Genomic DNA, 21,596 nt, shown 5'->3' with positions numbered 1-21,596 from the left:
TCACCTCTCAACGTCCATCTCAAAACAGATGCGCCCTAGACTATAATACGAAGCGTATTTGCAACATCTGTCTTTCCATTGCTCTCTGTGTTTTTATAAGTTTGTCCATATTATTTTTGGTTAGTGTTCAAGTTTGCTCTCCATACGTGATTACTGGTAACTCACACTGGTTGAAGACTTTAGACTTAAGACGCTGCGCAAATTTCTTATTCTTGTGGATGTTCTTCGAGCAAATCTTTCAATTCTTCTTTACTGTTGGCTATTAGGACGATATCATCGGCGTATCTAAGGTGACTCAAGTATTGCCCATTTATTTTGATTCCTTTATTTTCCCATTGTAATTTCTTGCATACGTCTTCTAACACCTGATTGAATAGCTTTGGTGATATGGTGTTACCCTGTCTTATTCGTCTTTTTATCGCTGTAGGGTTTGTATATTCGAGCAGTTATATTCTGGTTGTAGCATTTCTGTAGATATTGTCTATTAATATTTTGTATCGGTAGTCTATTCTGCTACTCTGCTACTATGTAGTGAGCTTTTTACAGCCCAGTTCTCAACACTGTCAAAGACTTTTTCAAAGTCAACAAAAGCGATTAAAGTCGGTATTTTATATTCGTTGGCTTTTTCTATAAAGATCTTCATTGTCAAGTAGTGGTCACAGGTGCTAAAACCTTTCCTAAACAACCCTCATTATTAAATATAGTAAATAATATTCAAATGCTACAAGAAATAGCTTCAGTACAATATTATGGGATAAAATGTAATAAAAAAAACGTTTAAAATTTGTTATTTATATTTATTTTACACATTTAGAAATATCTTTTCAGTAATATTTATAATTTTTCCTTCTAACTTTTTGATTAGAACTACTTTACAAATAAGGTACATCTTCCTGTCTCGACACACACCATACAATCGTCAACTATTAGTTTTTTATAATAATATACAGAGAATCACTAAAAACTTTTACACATTTGCCAATGTAGCAAAACAAAGCTTCTTTTTACACATAAATCCAAGTTTTTACAACGCGGAGATATAATACAATATTTATAACAAAAAAAAAATAACGCACCAGTTGAACAAAGTCAATTCGTGTTTGCTGGTACAAACATTAAAAATTTTTATTAGACGTTTCCATTTCCATTTCGGAAATTGTTATCAAAATACAAAACATTAAAATTTTTACTAAAAATAATTTTCAACAAAGTATGGTTGTGGGAATCGGCCGTTACTTGATGGATAACAAAAGTTTTGAGTGTTTGGAGCTTTTGGATCAAAACTAACTAAGGATGTGTTAGACAAGGATGAATATTATCACCTATCCTCTTCAATATGTATTCCAAAGAAATTATCCAAGAAGCGCTAGAGGGGCAAACAATAGCATACAATAAACGGAAAACCTGGCAATAAGAAAGGTTGATGGTACGGTACTGTTAACCGAATGCATCGAAGATCTACGCAACTAGTAAATCAAGTTGTGGAATATAGTGAAGGAATACACTGTAACAGTGTATACGAGAGACACGAGAACATATATAATGATCCACAGAAAAGAAACAAAACAAATCCCAAATACAAATATTTAGAAAGTTTACTACTTTTTAAACAATTAGAATAATTGAAATAAAAATATAATAAACAATATTTTAAATCTAAGACTTTTCGTTAATAAACTGCTTTCTGGCTGCATCCTGTATCTTCGGCTTTTACAATATATAAGCACAGATACGACGAAAATAGGAGAAAGCAAATAGGGGCCACGCATTTACCTTCTCTTCCTCTAGGAAAAGGACCGAAAGACAGTTTCTAAATATGTACTCAAAACTGAGTAAAAATGAAAAAGATAAAGGCAGGTTTTGTTTATATTTGATTCAGAGTTGGACTACCATCTCCATATAGCTATTTTAGCATCCTCATGCATCCTCAGTGAAGCTATGCAGTCACAGCTCTGAAAAAAACATAAACAATCTGCCTTTTAAGGGAAACCATCGCGATACAATGATTCCACCTTTTGAGACGCAATCTAGCGACATCTCTCGTATTACGAGGAAAATGCTACGACTGCATAGCTTCACTGAGGATGCATGAGGATGCTGAAATAGCTATATGGAGATGGTAGTCCAACTCTGAATCAAATATAAACAAAACCTGCCTTTATCTTTTCATTTTTACTCAGTATTGAGTATTTAGAAACTGTCTTTCGGTCCTTTTCCTAGAAGAAGAGAAGGTAAATACGTGGCCTAAGTGTCCCCTATTTGCTTTCTCCAATTTTCGTCGTCTCTGTGCTTATATATTGTAAAAGCCGGAGATACATGATGCAGCCAGAAAGCAGTTTATTAACGAAAAGTCTTAGATTTAAATTATTGTTTATTATATTTTTATTTCAATTATTCTAATTGTTTAAAAAGTAGTAAACTTTGTATCTAGGGCTTTTCGTTGTTTTCCTCGTAATACGAGAGATGTCGCTAGATTGCGTCTCAAAAGGTGGAATCATTGTATCGCGATGGTTTCCCTTAAATAGGCAGATTGTTTATGTTTCTTTCAGAGTTGTGACTGCATAGCTTCACTGAGGATGCATGAGGATGCTGAAATAGCTATATGGAGATGGTAGTCCAACTCTGAATTAAATATAAACAAAACCTGCCTTTATCTTTTACAAATATTTAGGTTCAACAATTAAAGACAACACAAATATACTGAAGAAATCAAATTAAGAATTGGACAAGCAGGGCCCTCATTTACCAAATTGAAAAATATTTAGTGTAATAAAGACTTCGATCGATTACATAAGAGTTTTCAGGTGTTACGTTGCCTAGGAACTTGGATTTCAGAGAAAAATTATCAAACAGCAGAAATAAGGACCAGGATAGAAATAGCAAGCAATGCGTTTGTAAAAATTAAAACACTTCTCTGCAACAAAGACCTTAGATTAGAACTGAGGGTAAGAGCTTTGGCTACGTGTTCTCGATACTACAATATGGACTTGAAAGCTGGATATTGAAGAAAAAACACATAAGTAACAGTCATTTAAAATGTGGTGTTACAGAAATATGCTTAGAATAGCATGGACACAGAAGAAAACGAATACGGCAGTATTGCGAGAAATGAGCAAAGAATGCAAACTAATAAACACAATAAAATAAGTAAATTCTTATATCAATAAACAATATCTGGGACACGTAATGAGGAGACAGCGATATGAAATGCTAAGACTGATAATACAGGGAAAATAAGAGGCGGAAGGAGTACAGGAAGAAGGAGAGTGTCATGGTTAAAAAATTTAAGGGACTGGTTTAAATGCAGTTCTATAGAACTCTTCAGAGCAGCGGTAGATAGAGTAAACATAGTCATGATGATATCCAACCTCCGTATGTGAGACGGCACTTAAAGCAGAAAAATGTTTTACGTGGAGATAATAGCAGAAAACTGGCTACAAGCGGCCTAGTGTAGAGAACACTGGACTATTTGGAGGGAATTGAAGAAGGCATATGTCCAGCAGTAGCCTCAATTGGCTGATTGGTGATGATAATGGTTTTTATTCCAGCAAGTATTTTAAAGTGAAACTAGAGTTTAAATAAATAATTAAACTCAATATAATAAGTATATCCAAATATATCGAAATTTTACGTATACTGCACAATAATGAAAAGAAATATACAATTAAAATTTTTTTATTTGTTTAATCTTAATGTTTGTACCACAAAAATCAACACATATACGAGATAAACGTTTCGAATTAAACACAATAAATTAAAATTGTTATATTCTTACCTCGTATATTTTTAAATCTGACATCAAAATATCTAGTAGGTTAGTAGATCGTTTGGTTTCTAAAGGGTCACGTGTACATTTTCCGAAAATCTTCAACGTATGGTAGGTAAAACCTTGATTTTTATTGTATTTGTCAAAATATTTCCGAAATTTTTGTAAGCGTAAAGTAATATAATTAACTAAAAACAAATGATAAAGGTGCAGAGATATGTAAATTTGACAGACTGTCTTAATATGTAGGAACTAATACTTCGTGAAAGAAGAAGAGAATACGTAAAGATCTATGAAAGCAACCGATTGGGACATATCTAGCTGAGATAAAACAGTTTAGATAGAATTCTACTAAAATTTCAACAAAATGCCTCGACAAAATAAACAGAATAAAAAGTAACGGGAAGCTTGTATCATGTAGTGTAGAAGATACAAAATCTCAGAATTGAAGGTAAACACACCGAATATGTGAAAATCAAGCGTGGAGTGAAGCAAGGCTCTATTTTGTCTTCTCTAATCATCTCTACTATGAAAGAATATTTAGCAAACCTTTGTAAGAAACTAAAAACGGCATACAATCAAAATGATAACGGCTAGGATAAGCTATGGCAGCAAGGAGCAATAGCAGTGGGAGGCCGAAAAATCAGCAATCTTCTCTAAGCTAAAGGCAATTTGATACTAGCATCATCAACAGATGAACTTAAAGGCATTATGAACAGACTAGATACTCTTAGTCGTAAATATGGACTTACCAAATCACAGAAGACCATAAATAACCAGCCAAAAATACGAAACGTACCAGGGCACGAAGTGATAAGCCGTTTCAATTACTCAGGATATGTTACCACAAACAATGGTTGATGCGAAGAAGAAATACGTCGACGCCTTACAAGATCAGCAACGGTCAAACTTACTAAAATCTGGAAAGATACCATAAACAAAAAGACGAAACTGCGCCTCATACGAGCGCTTATCCTTTCTATCGCTACCTCTCCTACTATCAAAAAGTCCGACTTACGACATCTTTGAAATTTGGGTATGTCGTAGAACGATACGCGAACTCTGAACAGCACACCGCACAAATATCTTAATATCAGCAGAACTCGACATCAACCAAAATAATTGACGTATATTAGTAAATAATATCATCCGCAAGCTAACTAATACAAAATGGGGAGCACAACCACACACTCTCCGCATTTCTGCCTTGGCATTATGTTTTTCGGCCGCGGAGTTTGGAGCACCAGTATGGGCAAACTCTGCTCACGCAAAGAACGTCGACGTGGCTCTAAATGAAACGGTCCGTATAATATCGGGTTGCCTGAAACCGACACCTATCGAAGAGGTATACCCCATTGCTGGAATTGCTCCACCACCTATCAGGAGGAAGGTCACGTCAGAGGTAGAACGGAAAAAGCAGGAGACGGACCGAAGACACCCCTTATATGACCACCAAACTCAGCCAAGCAGACTAAGATCTCAGAAAAGCTTCCTGAAAACATCAAGATCCATCCCCGAAGCGCCAGAGATGCGCCGAATACACCTATGGCAAGCGTCAGCTACCGCGACACATTTTCCTCCCTCGGAGGAAATGGCTGCTGGACACAATTTACCGTATCCGACTTGGAAAGCGCTAAACAGACTAAGAACCGGCGTTTCACGTTGTGCTAGTAACCTGAAAAAATGGGGATACCAGGAGGACGATACCTGCGACTGTGACGCGGTTCAGACCAGCCGGCATCTACTATCATGCACAGAGATGAGAGAGACCTGCACAGAACAAGACTTAATTATAGCAAATGACAGGGCCATCTATGTGGCCAACCATTGGAAATACAGAATTTAAAGTTGTTGGTGTTCCGGATACGGAAAGTAAGTAAGTAATTGACGTATTTTGGTCACATAGTCAGAAGAGACGAAGGTACGGAGATATTAGTGATTGAAGGCAAAGGATATGGTGAATGAATGCGAGGAAGTAGTTGTTCCGACCAAATAAAGAGCGCCACCGGTTACTCTTTCTGTCTGAGGCAGCACACCACGCTCAGGAGAAAGAATATTACTGGATAACAACCATATACAAAATACTATAAAGTCACCACATTCTTATGAAGGATAAAGGACACAGTAAGAGGACCCATATATTTGACGAAAAAAATGTGTTACATGCTTGAAATCATTAAAAGATACAGAAGAAAGATACCTATGTCAAAAAAAAAGTCAAAAATGTACCTATAATGAAATGGAGATGAACACGCCATGTGGCGAGAACCTGGAAGGACAGATGGACTAAAAGAATATTAAATTGGCGACTAAACACTAAACAGAGATCGATGATCGACGTGTTGGAGCGCCGCATCTGAATCGAGAAAGAGAGAGGAGCGTGGAGGAGGCATATGTTCAACAGTGGAGATTCATGATAAAATACATATTTGATAAATGCAATAAAAACTAAAATAATACCTTTTTACTCTTCCCATACGCTCAAAAATCAAAATTATCATTTTAACTAAATCATTTTGATGTTATTAATATATCGATACCTAATAAAGTCACTTTATGAAATTTTCTGCGGCGAATATAATATTGTAGGACTTATTCATCGCCAGTATATTATGTAACATAAAATTATGAGATACCTACTTACTGGTCAACAAATAAGGAGTATGAAGACTTGTCTAATGACAAGTCTTCGGAATGACAGAAGTTATCCCTACAATATACGCAAAGTTAATTCATATTTTGACTCAAGTAAATCATCTTTTGTTAACCATAATACGAAAGCATATATCACAAATATTATATTTAAAATAGAGGCATCAAAATCGTCATTAGGTATTTTGTATTTTTTTTACTTAAGAAAATAAAAGACATTTATTTGTATAAAGAAAATGTTTTATATATAGTCTTAAGAGTATTCATAGAATTGGTAAATATGTCAAACCAAAAACACCCATGAATTATTCTTACAATAGCTTTCTTCACGTTTTAACGTAATTTTAAAAGCATTTTGTGTTGTCAATTAAGTATACATATATTTAAATATATTTTGTAGAAGATTAGAGCAAGACAGCAACAACACGTCTTCAAAATTTCAACGAAACGAGAGATTTCTCAATAAAAAAGGAAGTAAGGCAAGGTTGTATACCTTCTCCAATGTTGTTTAACTTATACGTAGAAAATGCAGAAACAGTAGCAGACTCTAATAATACTATTAAAGTGAAAGGCATATTTATTAACATTAGGTATGCCGATGACGCAGCGATAATGGAAGACAGTATCGAAGATCTTCAGTGTCTTTTAAATGATCTAACTCTTGCAACTCTAAGCTTTGGGTTTGAAAATAAATAGCAGGAAGACACAAACAATGGAGAAGAAATCGCGCAAATCAGGCAGTTGTTATATTTGGGTCGTTTGCTAAACGATAACTGGGACACTGAAAGAGCAGAGTAGACCAAGCCAGAAATGCTTTTTGAAACTTAAGATACAAGATTCTTAATTGTTGGGTACGTTTGGCATGTTCTCTTGTCTGAAATGTAAGCATGAATGTTAAACACCAGATCCATTTACAAATTGAAAGTGGTATCTGCACCGAATGATTAGAATATCATAAGGACAGTATGAGAGTTGAGAACTTATTAAGAAGATAGGGTTTCCAAGATAGAGAACTTTTTGATTATGTAAAATATAAGAACTTATTTAGAGCACCGCTTACGAGGAGAACGATACACTTTTCAGCAACTATATAGTACTAGAAGGAAAGATAAAGGGTAAGAGAATTCTATGACGTAAAAAGATGTCATGGCTGCGTAATGTTCGCATATGAACAGGAACCCATAGCAATAAATGCTTCTCAATGCTACTAAAAATAGAATAATTTAATCAAGACAATCTAAACTCTCTGTAGAAAGATATAAGTAGAAGTGCTTAGATTTTTTTCTAATTTGTGGTATGTTGTGTATATTGTCTAGTTGTGTGGCATATTTAACGCTAATGGGGCTACTAAATAATAGCACGATAAAGACACAATAAACTTTTCTCCCACTGCAGGTTTACCATTGGTAAGTTGGCAAAATTTGACTTAAGGGCAGAAAATAGATACCGAATGAGAAAAAGTATGTTTTTGGAAGATCAGGGATACTTCAAATGCAATATTTCTTCTCTTCTATTATATTTTTCCCTTTACAAATATTGTAAAGAGAAATAAAAAAGAATAGAAAATATTACGCTTATTCTAAGACCATAAAATATAATAAATAAGCTGACCAATGACTGCCAACAGATCAGTACATCAAGAGCTGAGCAAAAGAAGGCAAATTTTGCCAATGAAAAATATTATAACAATACTACTTCAAAGTTCTGTTCTTTTTCTCTTTCTACTATTCTTCTTTCAAAGATAAAAATTTTCTGATGCCTCTATAAAACATATCGTGTTACAGTTAACAAAATATGATACATCACAAATATTACAAAATTCATAAACCAGTTTAGTACGTTTTTCTATATTACATATTTTCATTTCCGAGAAATAATAACAGAATCTGTAAGGTAGCAGATGTTTGTTTGTAATAGCCACTATATATAATATTATGATTTAGCTGACAATAATTATACATAATAAAATATGCATAAATTTATTAAATAACCGAACGGTAGAACATTATAAAAGAGAATATTTTTATATACTATGTAGAAGTCATAAATAAGGGAGATAATACTTGTCAAATACAGGAATAGACTTTGTCCTCTCTGCGCAGAACAACGGAAACCATTGAGTGTTTCAGCATCTCACCATCTTCAAGGAGGAATAAAGATGTATTATAAGCATTACATGAGTTTCTGCCTCTTCATTTACTTCATGTACTTTAGAAATGCTCTTATATACCATATATATAAAAGTAAAATTCCAACTTGACGCAGATATTTACTGTCTTTGCTCCCCCTCTATTCCAAGTTTTTTAAGACTGTTCTTCAAAGAATATACATATATGAAGTTATCTATACCTTCATTTCTTTCCTTTCTTAATAGTGTTTTTTGTTTTTGGTTGCAATATTTTTGTTGGAATATTGTCTCCATCAAATATTTTAAAATCGTCTATTATCTATCCTGACGAATATTAGAAAACAAAAAACATATCTACTTGTGACCAATTTAAATAATGTACCTACGTCTATTTTGAGACTATTCCAAATTTGCTCAGCGAAGCCATCTAATCTAAACTTCCAGTATTAGTTGTCATGAACCATATGCTCACAAATTTGCCCAGAAAAATTTCTTCCCGTCAATTCATTTGGATCGCAATAAAACTATATGTATTTTCGTAATTGTATTATTTATTTGTTATCTTTTATGGATTGTAATAATACTGAAAAAGTTAACATATTCTATAACGCGCTCCCCTCGCCGCGTAAATGGAGTCTTCCAAACTTCCAACTGTTTACTGTGACTGCGAGCAACGTATTGCTATTTCATGGCGCTACTTCAGTGTGACTGGCCTCATCGCTTTTACTATAGAGAAAGAGTAATACAACGCCAGTATAGAAGCTGTCTTTCAAAATGACTTATTAGCATTTATCACCACAATGGCAAATAAAGGAAATGAAGAGAGAGAAATAGATACAAGACGAATAAAGGACAACAGATCAGTAAAATCAATTATCGATAGCTTAGTGTGAAAACTTCGTATCTTATTTCACAGAAAATTTTACAGGAGAGACTTTAAACTGAATTTCTGCATACTCTAACCTAAAACAAAAAAACTATCTTTACAGAGTTTTGATTCTGAGTACGTTTAGATCATTACACATACAGTTTTAATATATATTTTGGGTTAGAGTATGCAGAAATTCAGTTTGAAGTCACTCATGTAAAATTTTCTGTAAAATGAGATACGAGGTTTTCACACTAAGCCATCGTTATGTGAGATTATAAATCAGAATAAAGAAAGAGCCAAATTTATTTACGAAAAAAAAGTCTACAAAAAATCTTTCGGGTTATAAAAGTAGCACACAGAACATTAGGACAGAAGAAAGTAAGATGGATGAGATAGGTACGTTTTATGGATGCCAAAGAAAAAAGGTCCTTTAAGAATATAACACTTTCTGGATTTCTTTGTAGCAATATATTTTGTGTATACTGTGTTTTTACCCTGAACAAAATTTTTCATTCCCCGGTCTTCGTCCACTTATCTGCCTGTATGTAAAACTAAAGATTTTAGAGGATGTGTTCTGTTATTGTAGTATTATCTCCATATCTTATATTGTTCATCGGTTAGTTAAAAATATTGACTTCTAATCAAGTTCATAATTTTTTACATAGCGTTTTGTTCACTGGCAGGGCTACTTTTGGACGACATTGTACATATACGAAATTTCTATAAAAATCACTTATGAGCAAATCTTTGAAGCTCATTTTAAGCAAATGTATGAATTAGTGTAATTGATGATCATTTAATCGGTGCATATTTGCTCCCACAACGACTAACAGGCGATTATTACCTTAGTTTCTTACAGGAGGAAGAGATTCCTCTACAGCTAATTCTTTTTGAAGAGATTCCTCTACAGCTGAGACAACATTTATGGTTCATGCTTGATGGGGCACCAACCCATTTTAGCATTAATGTACGTAATCACTTAGATACAGTATATCCAAATCGTTGAGTAGGTAGGGAGGTACGATACAGTGGCCTGTTCGATCGTTGGATTTGAATTCTCTAGATTTTTGCATTTGGGGGTTTCTTTTCCTTAGTTTATTCCACTCCCGTCAAAAATGTTAAACACCTGAGGAATCAAATTATAGCTGATTATGAGATAATAAGAAATACATCAGGAATAATAGGACAGCCAGTGAGACGAACAGTTGGATCTTGTGTCACATCTGAGGGAGGTTATTTTGGACATTTGTTGTAGCTTGACGCCTAGTTAAAATCCTATTATAGGCCATTCCACGAATATACGACTGTTTTGGATTATCGTGACAACGAATATTGTAGTGTGCAACATAAGAACTACGAAAGTAAATGGCTCTAATAATCATTCAAATAAGCCACAATGTAATTTGCAATTTACTTTCGCTCTTCATATTTTGCACAGTAAAATACTCGTTGTAGAGATAATCCAAAACAGTTGTACAGTATAGCCCGAAATGAACAGTACTGGAACTGAAACATAGGTTTATCTTTCTGCACGCTGTCATACACAAATTAACTTGTATAGACCTGCCAAGTAATTCTTAACAATTATTAATTATTAATAATTAATTATTAATAATTGTTAAGAATTACTTGGCAGGTCTATACAAGTTAATTTGGGTATGACAGCGTGCAGAAAGAGAAACCTATGTTTCAGTTTCAGTACTGTTTATTTCGGGATATACTGTATATTCGTGGAATAAGGTATATTATTAATTTCTCTTACTATTCTGGTGTAATGTTATTGTATTAACTGAAAGTAAAGATGATTCAGATTTGATTGCAGAACAGGGCCTCCACTATGTGTTTATACATATTTCGATTTTAATTTCATCTCATCAGAGCACCTATGTAGAGGCACTTAGTTAGAGTTATTGTATTAGTTAATTCTTGATAATGTATTAAAGAAATGAAAACTACGCGCTAAGATGTGCTATTTTTAGCATAAAGCGGTACACTATATGAAAAACCGGAAGAAAGGCTTTCTGTCACAAATTAAACTAAGAATTTAAAAATCATTTTTATTTTGAAATGTATGAGTGGTGTACTATTTGTACTTGTCAAAATGCTGTACGATATTATTGTTATTATAGCCTTCATGGACTTAAACGCATTTGGTACATAGAACATTGAGCAGTAACAAAAGCTCTACAGAACTGAAGAATTCACTGCCGATATATGGGCCTTATATTATGCGTATACATTGTATACCTCATTATATGAGGTAGATACCATATGTTATACATATTGATCATTATTCCATCAACACGATTGGCTTACTTATGATTAAGAAACTACTGACATTAAATCACTAAAAACCGTGTGTTAAAAATCGTGATTCGTATCTTATAAATTTATTTTATTATGTAAAAAAGTGAGTTTAAATTAAATTCATAAAAAAGGAACAAAAATATTCACCAATGTTGTCAAATTTATGTTTATTTCTTTAAAACTAACTACTTACATTTGAACGAATATTAACGAAACCAAATCTTTATACAAGAAGTGTCTAATCTACTAACTTACAGATCTGTTATGAAAAATTATAAACAAAAACGACATATTGCACCTTCGTTCTTACGCTGGAATCTTTAGTTCTTTTACTAGTCCAAGCTGTATGCCCGCCCCCGTAGATAAATTATTTCGATTCGTTATTTTTTCCACAAACTTACTCAAAAAGAGGTCCTTATAACAAATCCACAGGGTGTGAATGAAAATTGTTTAAACAATTTTTTTAACAAATTCTAAAACTCAATTTTTTCACTTCGGACAATGTATTTTTTTAGATTCTTTGAGTCATTCTGAGCAAAAAAGGTCTCTTGTAATTATTCTCTAAAGTTTATTGTTGTCGCTTAATAACTCGGTTAAAAACTATTATTATGACTGTCAGAAAGGGACCAAAGCAAATTTAAAGCCTGTCTACAAGAAATGTTTGCCATTATTTTATTACAAAGCTGTTATTTTGAATTATTATTAACAATAGGCGCTAAGCGCGCATTAAGGCGGCCGTAAAATGGTGTATCTCTCTCGCACTTACGTCAATCCGCGCCTTAATACGCGCTAAGCGCTAATTGTTAATAATATATTAACAATGATCGCTTGCAAATATTATTTGAACATAACAGCTTTGTAATAAAATTATGAGAAAAATGTCTCCAGTATCTTCTTTTAGGGGGAGGGACTTTAAACTTTGATTTGGTCACTTTTTAACTTTCGAGTCACTTTAATAATTATTTTTTACCGAGTTATTAAGACTTCAAAATGTCAATTTTCGCGTTTTTCAAATTTAAAATCGCGTATAACTGGACAACAATCACTTTTAGAGAAAAATCACAAGAGCACCTTTTTTGCTCAGAATAATCCAAAGAATATAAAAAAAAATTTCTCCAAAGTAAAAAAACTATTTTTTGAATTTGTTTAAATAAAATTGTTTTAATAATTTTCCGACCACGATACCTTCTGGCACCCTGTGGATTGGTTATAAGGACCTCTTTTTGAGTAAGTTTGTGCAAAAAACAAATCGGAATAATTTATCTAACGGGGGCGAGCCTGGACTATACGAGAAACTAAAGATTCCAGCTGTTACCGTGAGATCCGAAAACCAGTTTATACAAGGAAAACGTAATTTTTCTTAAACAATTTCACTTAAACCTATATCAACAATAGAAATGTAACATATCATACATATAGCCACTGGTCACTGCTCGTCCTTTTGTTATCAAAAGTTTTAAAAAAATTCTAATTAGTTACTAATCACTTAGGGCCGGTTGTTCGAACGCTAATCAACAATGATCACTATCAAATATTTAATTACTGTCACCAAAACTGTCAATGTCAACTTTTATTGGGTTGCTGAAAACATAATTGATTAAAATTATGAGATTAGTTAATCAATTAACATAACAATTATTAATATAATTGATAAATTAATTTCATGTTATGTTTTCAGCAACCCAAACAAAGTTGACATTGACAGTTGGTGACAGTAATTAAATATTTGATAATGATCATTGTTGATTAGCTTTCGAACAACCGGCCCTTAATCTTCTATTAAACTGCTGGCCAAACCCTGAAACAAAAGAAAAACACAATTAGATGTTTTATTTTTATTTAATGTAGATACAGATTATATAAGTAAAAATATACGTCAATATTGACGTGACAAACGAGACAAAAATCGGTATTTATTTAAATTTGTAGATATTGATGATTTAACATTAAATGTATGCATGCTATTTTCTGTTTTATTTTACTTGCTTTCAATAAAACTTAATACAGTCTTCTTATCTACATAAAGGAGAAATACTCAACGAATGGACAGATAATGGACGAAATAATACACGCAGTGTATAAAGGTCATGGTTACAGAATGGGGAACAAAGAAATCCAAATATTATATTATGCAGAAGACGCCGCATTAATCGCCGAAACAAAAGACGATCTCCAAAGATTAACACACATCTTCAATACAACAGCCAAGTTTAATAATATACTTCGATGCAAAATCGAAAAAATGGGAAAATAATAAAGCAGGAAGCAAGGTATATATATCTGGGAATAGATATAACTAGTTACAAAGACGTTGAACAAGGAGTACGACAACGAAGCTTAAAAGCAAGTAAAGCTGCGGGATCTCTTAATGACACAATCTGGAAGAACAAACACCTAAGACAAGACACAAAAGCAAGAATCTATATAAAGCAACAATTAGACCTATAATGACATACACGGCGGAGACAAGACCTGACACATCTAAAACGAGACGAATACTAGAAACAACAGATGAAAATACTTCGACGAATATCAGGGAAAAGTCTGTTGGATACGGAGAGAAGCGAAAACATAAGAAGAATATGCAATGTAGAAGACAAAGGGATAGGTGACAAAACGGAAACAGTAGTGGAACAAAAGCATTTAATAGAATGGTAGAGGATATGATAGTACGAATAGCACGAGATAAGTCACCAAAGAGACGAAGAAGTATTAGCAGTCTAAGAAAAAGATGGTGCGATAATTTAAACAATTTCGGAGGCTAATATTGAAGAAGAAAAAGGCTTTAAAGCCTACATACACGAAAGAAGAAGAACTAGATGGTAGATTTATATATTAATTTTGTATACAAATCAAAAGCTATTCCTGCACAACATAAAACATATTTAAATTTCACATATCGCAGTGAATACATTTTTTTCTTTATTATGTATTACAGTTTTAAGGTAAATGGTAACCGTTTGATACGTAACAGAGTACCTTATAATCGTAGACCACCTAATTGCCAATTTGTCAAAGAAAGTGTTACTTTCTTTCTGCGAAACGGTGCAAATTACCCTCATGATTGCCATTTACAACTACTGGCGACACCGTCCTTTCAATTAATCGCAAATTATTTTATATGAAACCGGGAATATTTGGTCGCTATCAGTAAAGAGTCGATGAGCTGATTGGATAACTGTTTGGCTGTAATTTTTCTATAATCGGCACATAGGGAAAGACAATTAATATATATTATCTATGCATATACAGGGTGTAACAAAAATACAGGTCATAAATTAAATCACATATTCTGGGACCAAAAATAGTTCGAATGAACCTAACTTACCTTAGTACAAATATGCACATAAAAAAGTTACAGCCCTTTGAAGTTACAAAATGAAAATCGATTTTTTCGAATATATCGAAAACTATTGGAGATTTTTTATTGAAGATGGACATGTGGCATTCTTATGGCAGGAACATCTTAAAGAAAAATTATAGTAAAATTTGCGAATCCCATAAAAATTTTATGGGGATTTTGTTCCCTTAAACCCCCCCCCCCCGCCCAAACTTTTGTGTACGTCTCAATTAAATTATTATTGTGGTACCATTAGTTAAATTCAATATTATTAAAACGTTTTGCCTGCTAGTATTTTTTCGATAAGGCAGTTTTTTATTGAGTTGAGGCTTATTTTCAATATGTTTACATAAAAATTTTATGGGGGTTTTGTTCTTTTAAAACCCCCAAATGTTTGTGTACGTTCCAATTAAAATATTACTGCAGTACCATTAGTTAAACACAGTGTTTTTAAAACTTTTTTGCCTCTTTGTATTTTTTCGAAAAGGCACCTTTTATCGAGATGTGGCCTCTTTTTTAATATGGTTCAAAATATCCTTAAAAATGTAAATCATAAATAAATTTTCACATTATTACCAAGTCTTCATAATCGTACTTAACCATATACAAATATGTGGTGGATTTGACAAATATTCGAAATATCTCGATAAAAACTGACTTTTAGAAAAAGTACTAGGAGGCAAAAAAGTCTTAAAAACAGTGTGTTTAACTAATGGTACTACAATAATAATTTAATTGGAACGTGCACAAAAGTTTGGGGGGGGGTTTAAAGGAACAAAACCCCCATAATAATTTTATGGGGTGTCCAAATTTCACTATAATTTTTTCTTAAGATGCTACTGCTATAAGAATGCCACATGTCCGTTTTCAATAAAAAATCTCTAATAGTTTTCGATATATTGGAAAAAATCAATTTTCATTTTGTAACTTCAAAGGGCTGTAACTTTTTTTATGTGCATATTTGTACTAAGGTAAGTTAGGTTAAATCGAATTATTTTTGGTCCCAGAATATGTGATTCAATTTATGACCTGTATTTTTGTTACACCCTTTATATTGCTTCCTATTCTTTGTTTGATTCTTATTTTTTTTTGCTGATTGTTTCTAGGATTGAGGTTTGATTATCGTCCTCATTGGCCTGCTCCGTGGTCTCTTAATTTGCCTTCTTGCTTCCCAAACTTGTTTAACCAATCTTTCTTAATTCATTCTAACCATGTGTATATACCATCTTGGCTGGGCCTCTTCAATTTTATTAACAATTGGTTGGTCCTTAAGATTCCTCTAACCGCCTCATTTCTAATCCTGTCTATCTTGGTTATGCCCATAATTATTTTAAGAAACTTCATTTCTATGCTCTGTATTTTCGATCTTAATTTATCAGTAATCGCCCAACTTTCACTACCAAAAGTTAAAATCGGCACAAACATCGTCTTATAGATGGTCACTTTGGGTTTTTAAGATACTTCTTTTTTGGACAAAAACGTACCTTTGATTGAATAGTACATCCGAGCAGCACTTTATATTCTCGAACTTATTTCAGTTTCTTTAGTTCCTCTGTTCCGTTGCAATCCCAAGTATTTGTAAGTTTCGACTTGTCCAAGTGTATTTTCGTTAATTTTTATCTTCGTCTGTTTTCTATTTTTTCCGTATACCATTACTTTCGTCTTCTCATAAATGATCCTCAAATTTCGATACTTAGTCTGCGTATGCGCATGCGCACTCTGAGATCCACACTGCTTCTAGATTTCTATGTCCTGCATATAATTTCAGTGTTTCTGCTCTGGTTTCTTTAATTATGTTATCCAAGACGATGTTAAATAGTATAGGACCTACGACTCCACCTTGACGTAAACCCTGACCATCTTCTTAGTAATGGCTGCCCTCCTGAGTTTGATATTCACACCTTTCTTTTATAAACATATGTCTATAACCTTTCTTGGAGTACTATCAAATGCTTTTTCTAAGTCAATAAAGGCTTGGTATAACTCAGTGCAGGAGGTCCGTACATTCTGTATTCATTTCTTGATAGTAAAAATGTGGTATTGGATGCTTCAGACTTTTTTAAATCCTCTCTTTGATTGGTCCATTTTAGAATCAATTTCTTGTAAAAGACGTTTCTCCAATAAGACCAGGTCATTTAGCTCAAAATGGAAGCACCTCTATCAGACTTCATTAGAATACAAAGATTGCAATGGGCCGGACATGTGATGAGAATGGGAGAGGATAGGCTACCAAAAAGAGCACTGAATGCTAGAATGCACGGAAAGAGACCGGTTGGAAAGCCAAGAAAACGCTGTCCTGGGAAGACATAGTAAACAGCGACGCACAAGCCCTTTTAGGAGTCCGTGTTTGGAGAAGAGCAGCCACAAACAAGCAAGGGTGGAGGCAAAAAAATAATCGAGGCCAAAGCTTATTTTGGGCTGTAGTGCCGTAGAAGAAGAAGATTCAGCTAAAAATAAATCGATTTTTAAATATAGCACATAGTGGCTTGCAACTTTTAGCATTCTGTCAGGATGATGTTTATTCTGTTCAGGAAAAAAAGTCTAGAGAAAAATGGGTGGAAATGAATAAAGTGCTTAAAATGCATCTACAAGTGCATAATATGTCAAAATAAGTATATTAAGAACCAGATTTTCTTACTCGGGGGGTTTTGGGATCGCTGAACAAGAATACGCCATCAGAACCAACTTTCGGTGCACCTGGTGCCCAAAAACCCTCCAAACTCCAGAAGATAACATGCCTTAGCAGTGACTGTTCTAATGAAGTATTCATGTTCAGTAGCCCCAAAATCCCTAGTGTAATCTGTTTGCATCAATTTAGTGCCGAGATTCCTCAAAACTCCTGAAGATGACGTACCTTATCAGTGACAATAGGCACCAGGTGCTCTAGGGGTCGGTTCTGATGGTTTATTCGTGTTCAGCGACTCCAAAAACCTCTAAGTAATCTGTTTGTATTAATCTAGTGGCGATAACCCTCAAACCTCCAGACGACGTGCCTTTGCAGTGACCCTGGGCACCAGGTGTTCCGAAGGCCGTGTCTGATGGCGTAGTCGTGTTTAGTAGTGATGTTGAAAAAGTAACTATTTGTTACAAAGTACTCGTTACTTACGAATAACGAAAGTAACGATTACTATACAGAGAGGCAAATCGTTACTTTGATTACTCTGATTACTTTGTTACTTCGTACCAATCGTATCAGAGTGAGTAACGACTATTGTATCTACTTTGATGACTCTGATTACTTCGTACCAAACGTATCAGAGCAAGTAACGACTATTGTATCTACTTTGATTACTTTGATTACTCTGATTACTTCGTACCAATCGTATCAGAGCGAGTAACGACTATTGTATCTACATTGATTATTTTGATTACTTCGTACCAGTCGTATCCGAGCGAGTAACGACTATTGTATCTACTACCAGTACACTTGATTACTTTCTAGACTGACCGGAAAAATGTGGAAATGATGTTTCTACAGTATGATCAACAACTTTAATTTTGTATGTATTGCATTGGTTTTATTAGAATTAGACCAGGGAATTCAAGGGGGGGGGCATACAAAATACCTACCTACTGAGAAATACGATTTTCGATAATATCATGATCACCTCATATTATGATTACCGGTACTCAAATACAAAAGTTATCATAGTAATCAAAGTAACGAATACTGTAAATGATTACTTTATACAAAAGTAATGATTTGTAACGAATACTCGAAAGTAACTATAATCATTGATTATAGACACGTGTCTATAATCAATGCTATAATCAATATCACTAGTGTTTAGCGACCTCAAAAACGACCGAGTAACAAAATATGGCCCTTATGTTATGCTTATTTTGACATCTTCATGCAATTTTGGATGCATTTTATGGCACTTTAAAATGCAGTTATGCATTTTCACCCATTTTATATCGTAGACTTTTCTTCTGACATCATCCTGAACACAATGCAAACCGAGATATATTTATTTCGGTCTTTTTAGTGGTAAATGCCCTGTTCTAAATATTCTATCATATTCTTTGGATGGAATGCTCAGTAATCTCATACCTCAGTAGTTTCTGCATTCGTGCCTATCTCACTTTTTTAAAATGGGTATAATAACCACCACTTCCCAATATTTTGGTACTTTGCTTTTACTCCATACCTCATTACAAATTTTTGTTAGCAGTTCAGTGCAACTGTCACCCATGTTTATCCACAGCTGTGATTTTATCAAATTCAGCTGCCTTACCTTTCTTGAGTTTTTGTATAAATAATTTCTTTTATTTCTGTTATAGCTATTTCGCCTGAATTTTGGTCTTCTTGCTCTACCTTTTCTGGTTCTTCTTGGTTCCTGTGTACATCGTTTTGTGGTTTCAGTAGATCCTCGATATATTGCTTTCATCTATCTAGGATCAGATCATTGTCATGCAGTAGGTGTCCTGCTTTGTCTCTTATCTACTTTGGTGTCTGTGGAGACTTTTCGGTTCTTAGATCCTTCAGGGTTTTAAAGAATAACTTTCTGTTAATGGGGCCACCTTAAAGACCACATAATTGTCAATTTGTCGAAGAAAGTAACACTTTCTTTTTGCTAATTACCCTCGTAATTTACAACTACTAACTGGCGACACCGTCCTTTCAATTAATCGCAAATTATTTTATATGAAACCGGGATTATTTGGTCGCTATCGGTAAATAGTCCTGTCGCCAGGGGGGGCACAACGGCCTCCTTAATTCAGATGGACTTACCCAAGTTTTTTTTATGTATTTTGACCCGTAGAACACGAATTTTTTGGGTAACAGTTGATCCGGATGTCGATAAGATTGTTATAAACAAAGAACTTGAGGAATTACGTAGCAGCGATTTTTTGCAAAACAAAATATTTTTTTGTATTTTTTGGGTGATTCTCAGCAAAAAATGATCTTACAAGTTTTTTCTTAGGACGCGTAGTTTTCGAGATACACGCGGTTAAACTTTGAAAAAATCGAAAAAGTGCAATTTTTGAACCGGAATTACTTTTGATTAAAAAATAAAATAGCAATTCTGATTACTGCATATGAAAGTTAAAGTCAAATTCTATCGGTTTTGGTTGTTTGCATTGCTAAAAAATAAGTTTTTATTTGTTAAATAAAGGTATAAACACATAGTGTTTCCCGGGCCCAATGCATGCGTTTTAATGGACGTAATGTACGTAGAAATTCTGTATGCGCGCCTACTCGTTCGATTTCAAATTAGAAATGCATTGAAAACATCATTCAATCACTATGTGTTGATAGCTTTGTTTAACAATAAAAAAATTAATTTCTAGCAATGAAAATAACCAAAACCGATAGAATTTTACTTGAACTTTCAAATGCGGTAAGCAGAATTGCTATTTTATTTTTCAATCAAAAGTTATTCGGGTTCAAAAATTGCAATTTTTCGATTTTTTGAAAGTTCAACCCCGTTTATGCCGAAAACTATGCATCCTACCAAAAAATTTGTAGAATAATTTTTTGCTTAGAATAACCCAAAGAATACAAAAACATATTTTGTTTTGCGAAAAATCGCTGTTATGTGATTCCTCAAGTTCTTTGTTTATAACAATCTTATCGACATCCGGATCGACTGTTACCCAAAAAATTCGTGTTCTACGGGTCAAAATACATAAAGAAAACTTGGGTAAGTCCATCTGAATTAAGAAGGCCGTTGTACCCCTACTGGCGACAGGACTAAAAGAGTCGATAAGCTGATTGAATAACTGTTTGTCTATCATTTTTGTGTAATCGGCACATAGGGAAAGGTAATTAATACTAATGGCAATTAAAATTTTAACTGAAGGTAATTTTGTGGTCATGATAACGTTAGACGGCTAATTTATATTAAATTTATGAAATTTTTAATGAGGTTTGCGAAATTACCGACTTATAACAATTTTTTTATCTACTACCCAGGTCCAATTAATATTAATTTTTAAGTCAATTTTCTTTGAGTAAAATTAGTCGTTTTGAGTGACTCATTTGTATGTTCCACTTAAACTTTCCTTTATACCTTTATGGAACTTTCCTCACAATTCTATAGAATAGTGGTTTGTTAAGTTTTTATTAAAATAAAAAAAATATAAACCTTATCTTGTAAAAGGTATATTTAAAATCCCTAAAAAGAGTTATGTCACAACAGAACGTTTTTAGAATCAATATTCCATCATCAGTGTTATCACAGGGTTACATGTTTTAAGCCACCAAAATACACGGGTAAAAACCCTTGAGTTGTTTTAAAAATTGTTGAGGTCACATTATATTATAAGATTTTTAAAATATGTTAAAAATATTTCCAGGTTAACCCCTGGCATCGCATGACATCAACAATATTGGTTGGAATATTTAATGTAGGATCTTACATGGTAAGGTCACAACTGACAGTTTAGATGACAACTGAGAGTTGTCACCTTATTTTAACTAAAGGTAATTTTGTGGTTATGATAACGTTAGACGGCTAATTTATATTAAATTTATGAAATTTTTAATGAGATTTGCGAAATTACCTACTTTATTTAACAATTTTTC

The 21,596-nt window shown here is 33.5% G+C and overlaps 1 protein-coding gene across 2 annotated transcripts in view; it reads right to left on the bottom strand.

Annotated features, from left to right (window-relative positions):
- Positions 1-776: 776 nt before the first annotated feature.
- LOC114330240 (homeotic protein distal-less-like) overlaps positions 777-21,596 on the bottom strand; it is a 347,663-nt gene continuing 326,843 nt past the window's right edge. For both annotated transcript variants that reach the window (XM_028279563.2, XM_028279564.2), the window contains exons 5-6: positions 13,496-13,522; positions 777-13,213 (exon numbers count right to left, since the gene is read on the bottom strand). In XM_028279563.2, coding sequence (XP_028135364.2) covers positions 13,504-13,522 — 19 coding nt within the window. In that variant the 3' untranslated portion in view covers positions 777-13,213; positions 13,496-13,503. The remainder of the gene's footprint in view (positions 13,214-13,495; positions 13,523-21,596) is intronic.

The sequence above is a fragment of the Diabrotica virgifera genome, chromosome 4 (genome assembly GCF_917563875.1).
Source record: "Diabrotica virgifera virgifera chromosome 4, PGI_DIABVI_V3a".
Lineage (NCBI taxonomy): Eukaryota > Metazoa > Arthropoda > Insecta > Coleoptera > Chrysomelidae > Diabrotica > Diabrotica virgifera.
The sequence above is the reverse complement of the archived record's forward strand: the minus strand, read 5'-3'. Positions and strand labels throughout refer to the sequence as shown.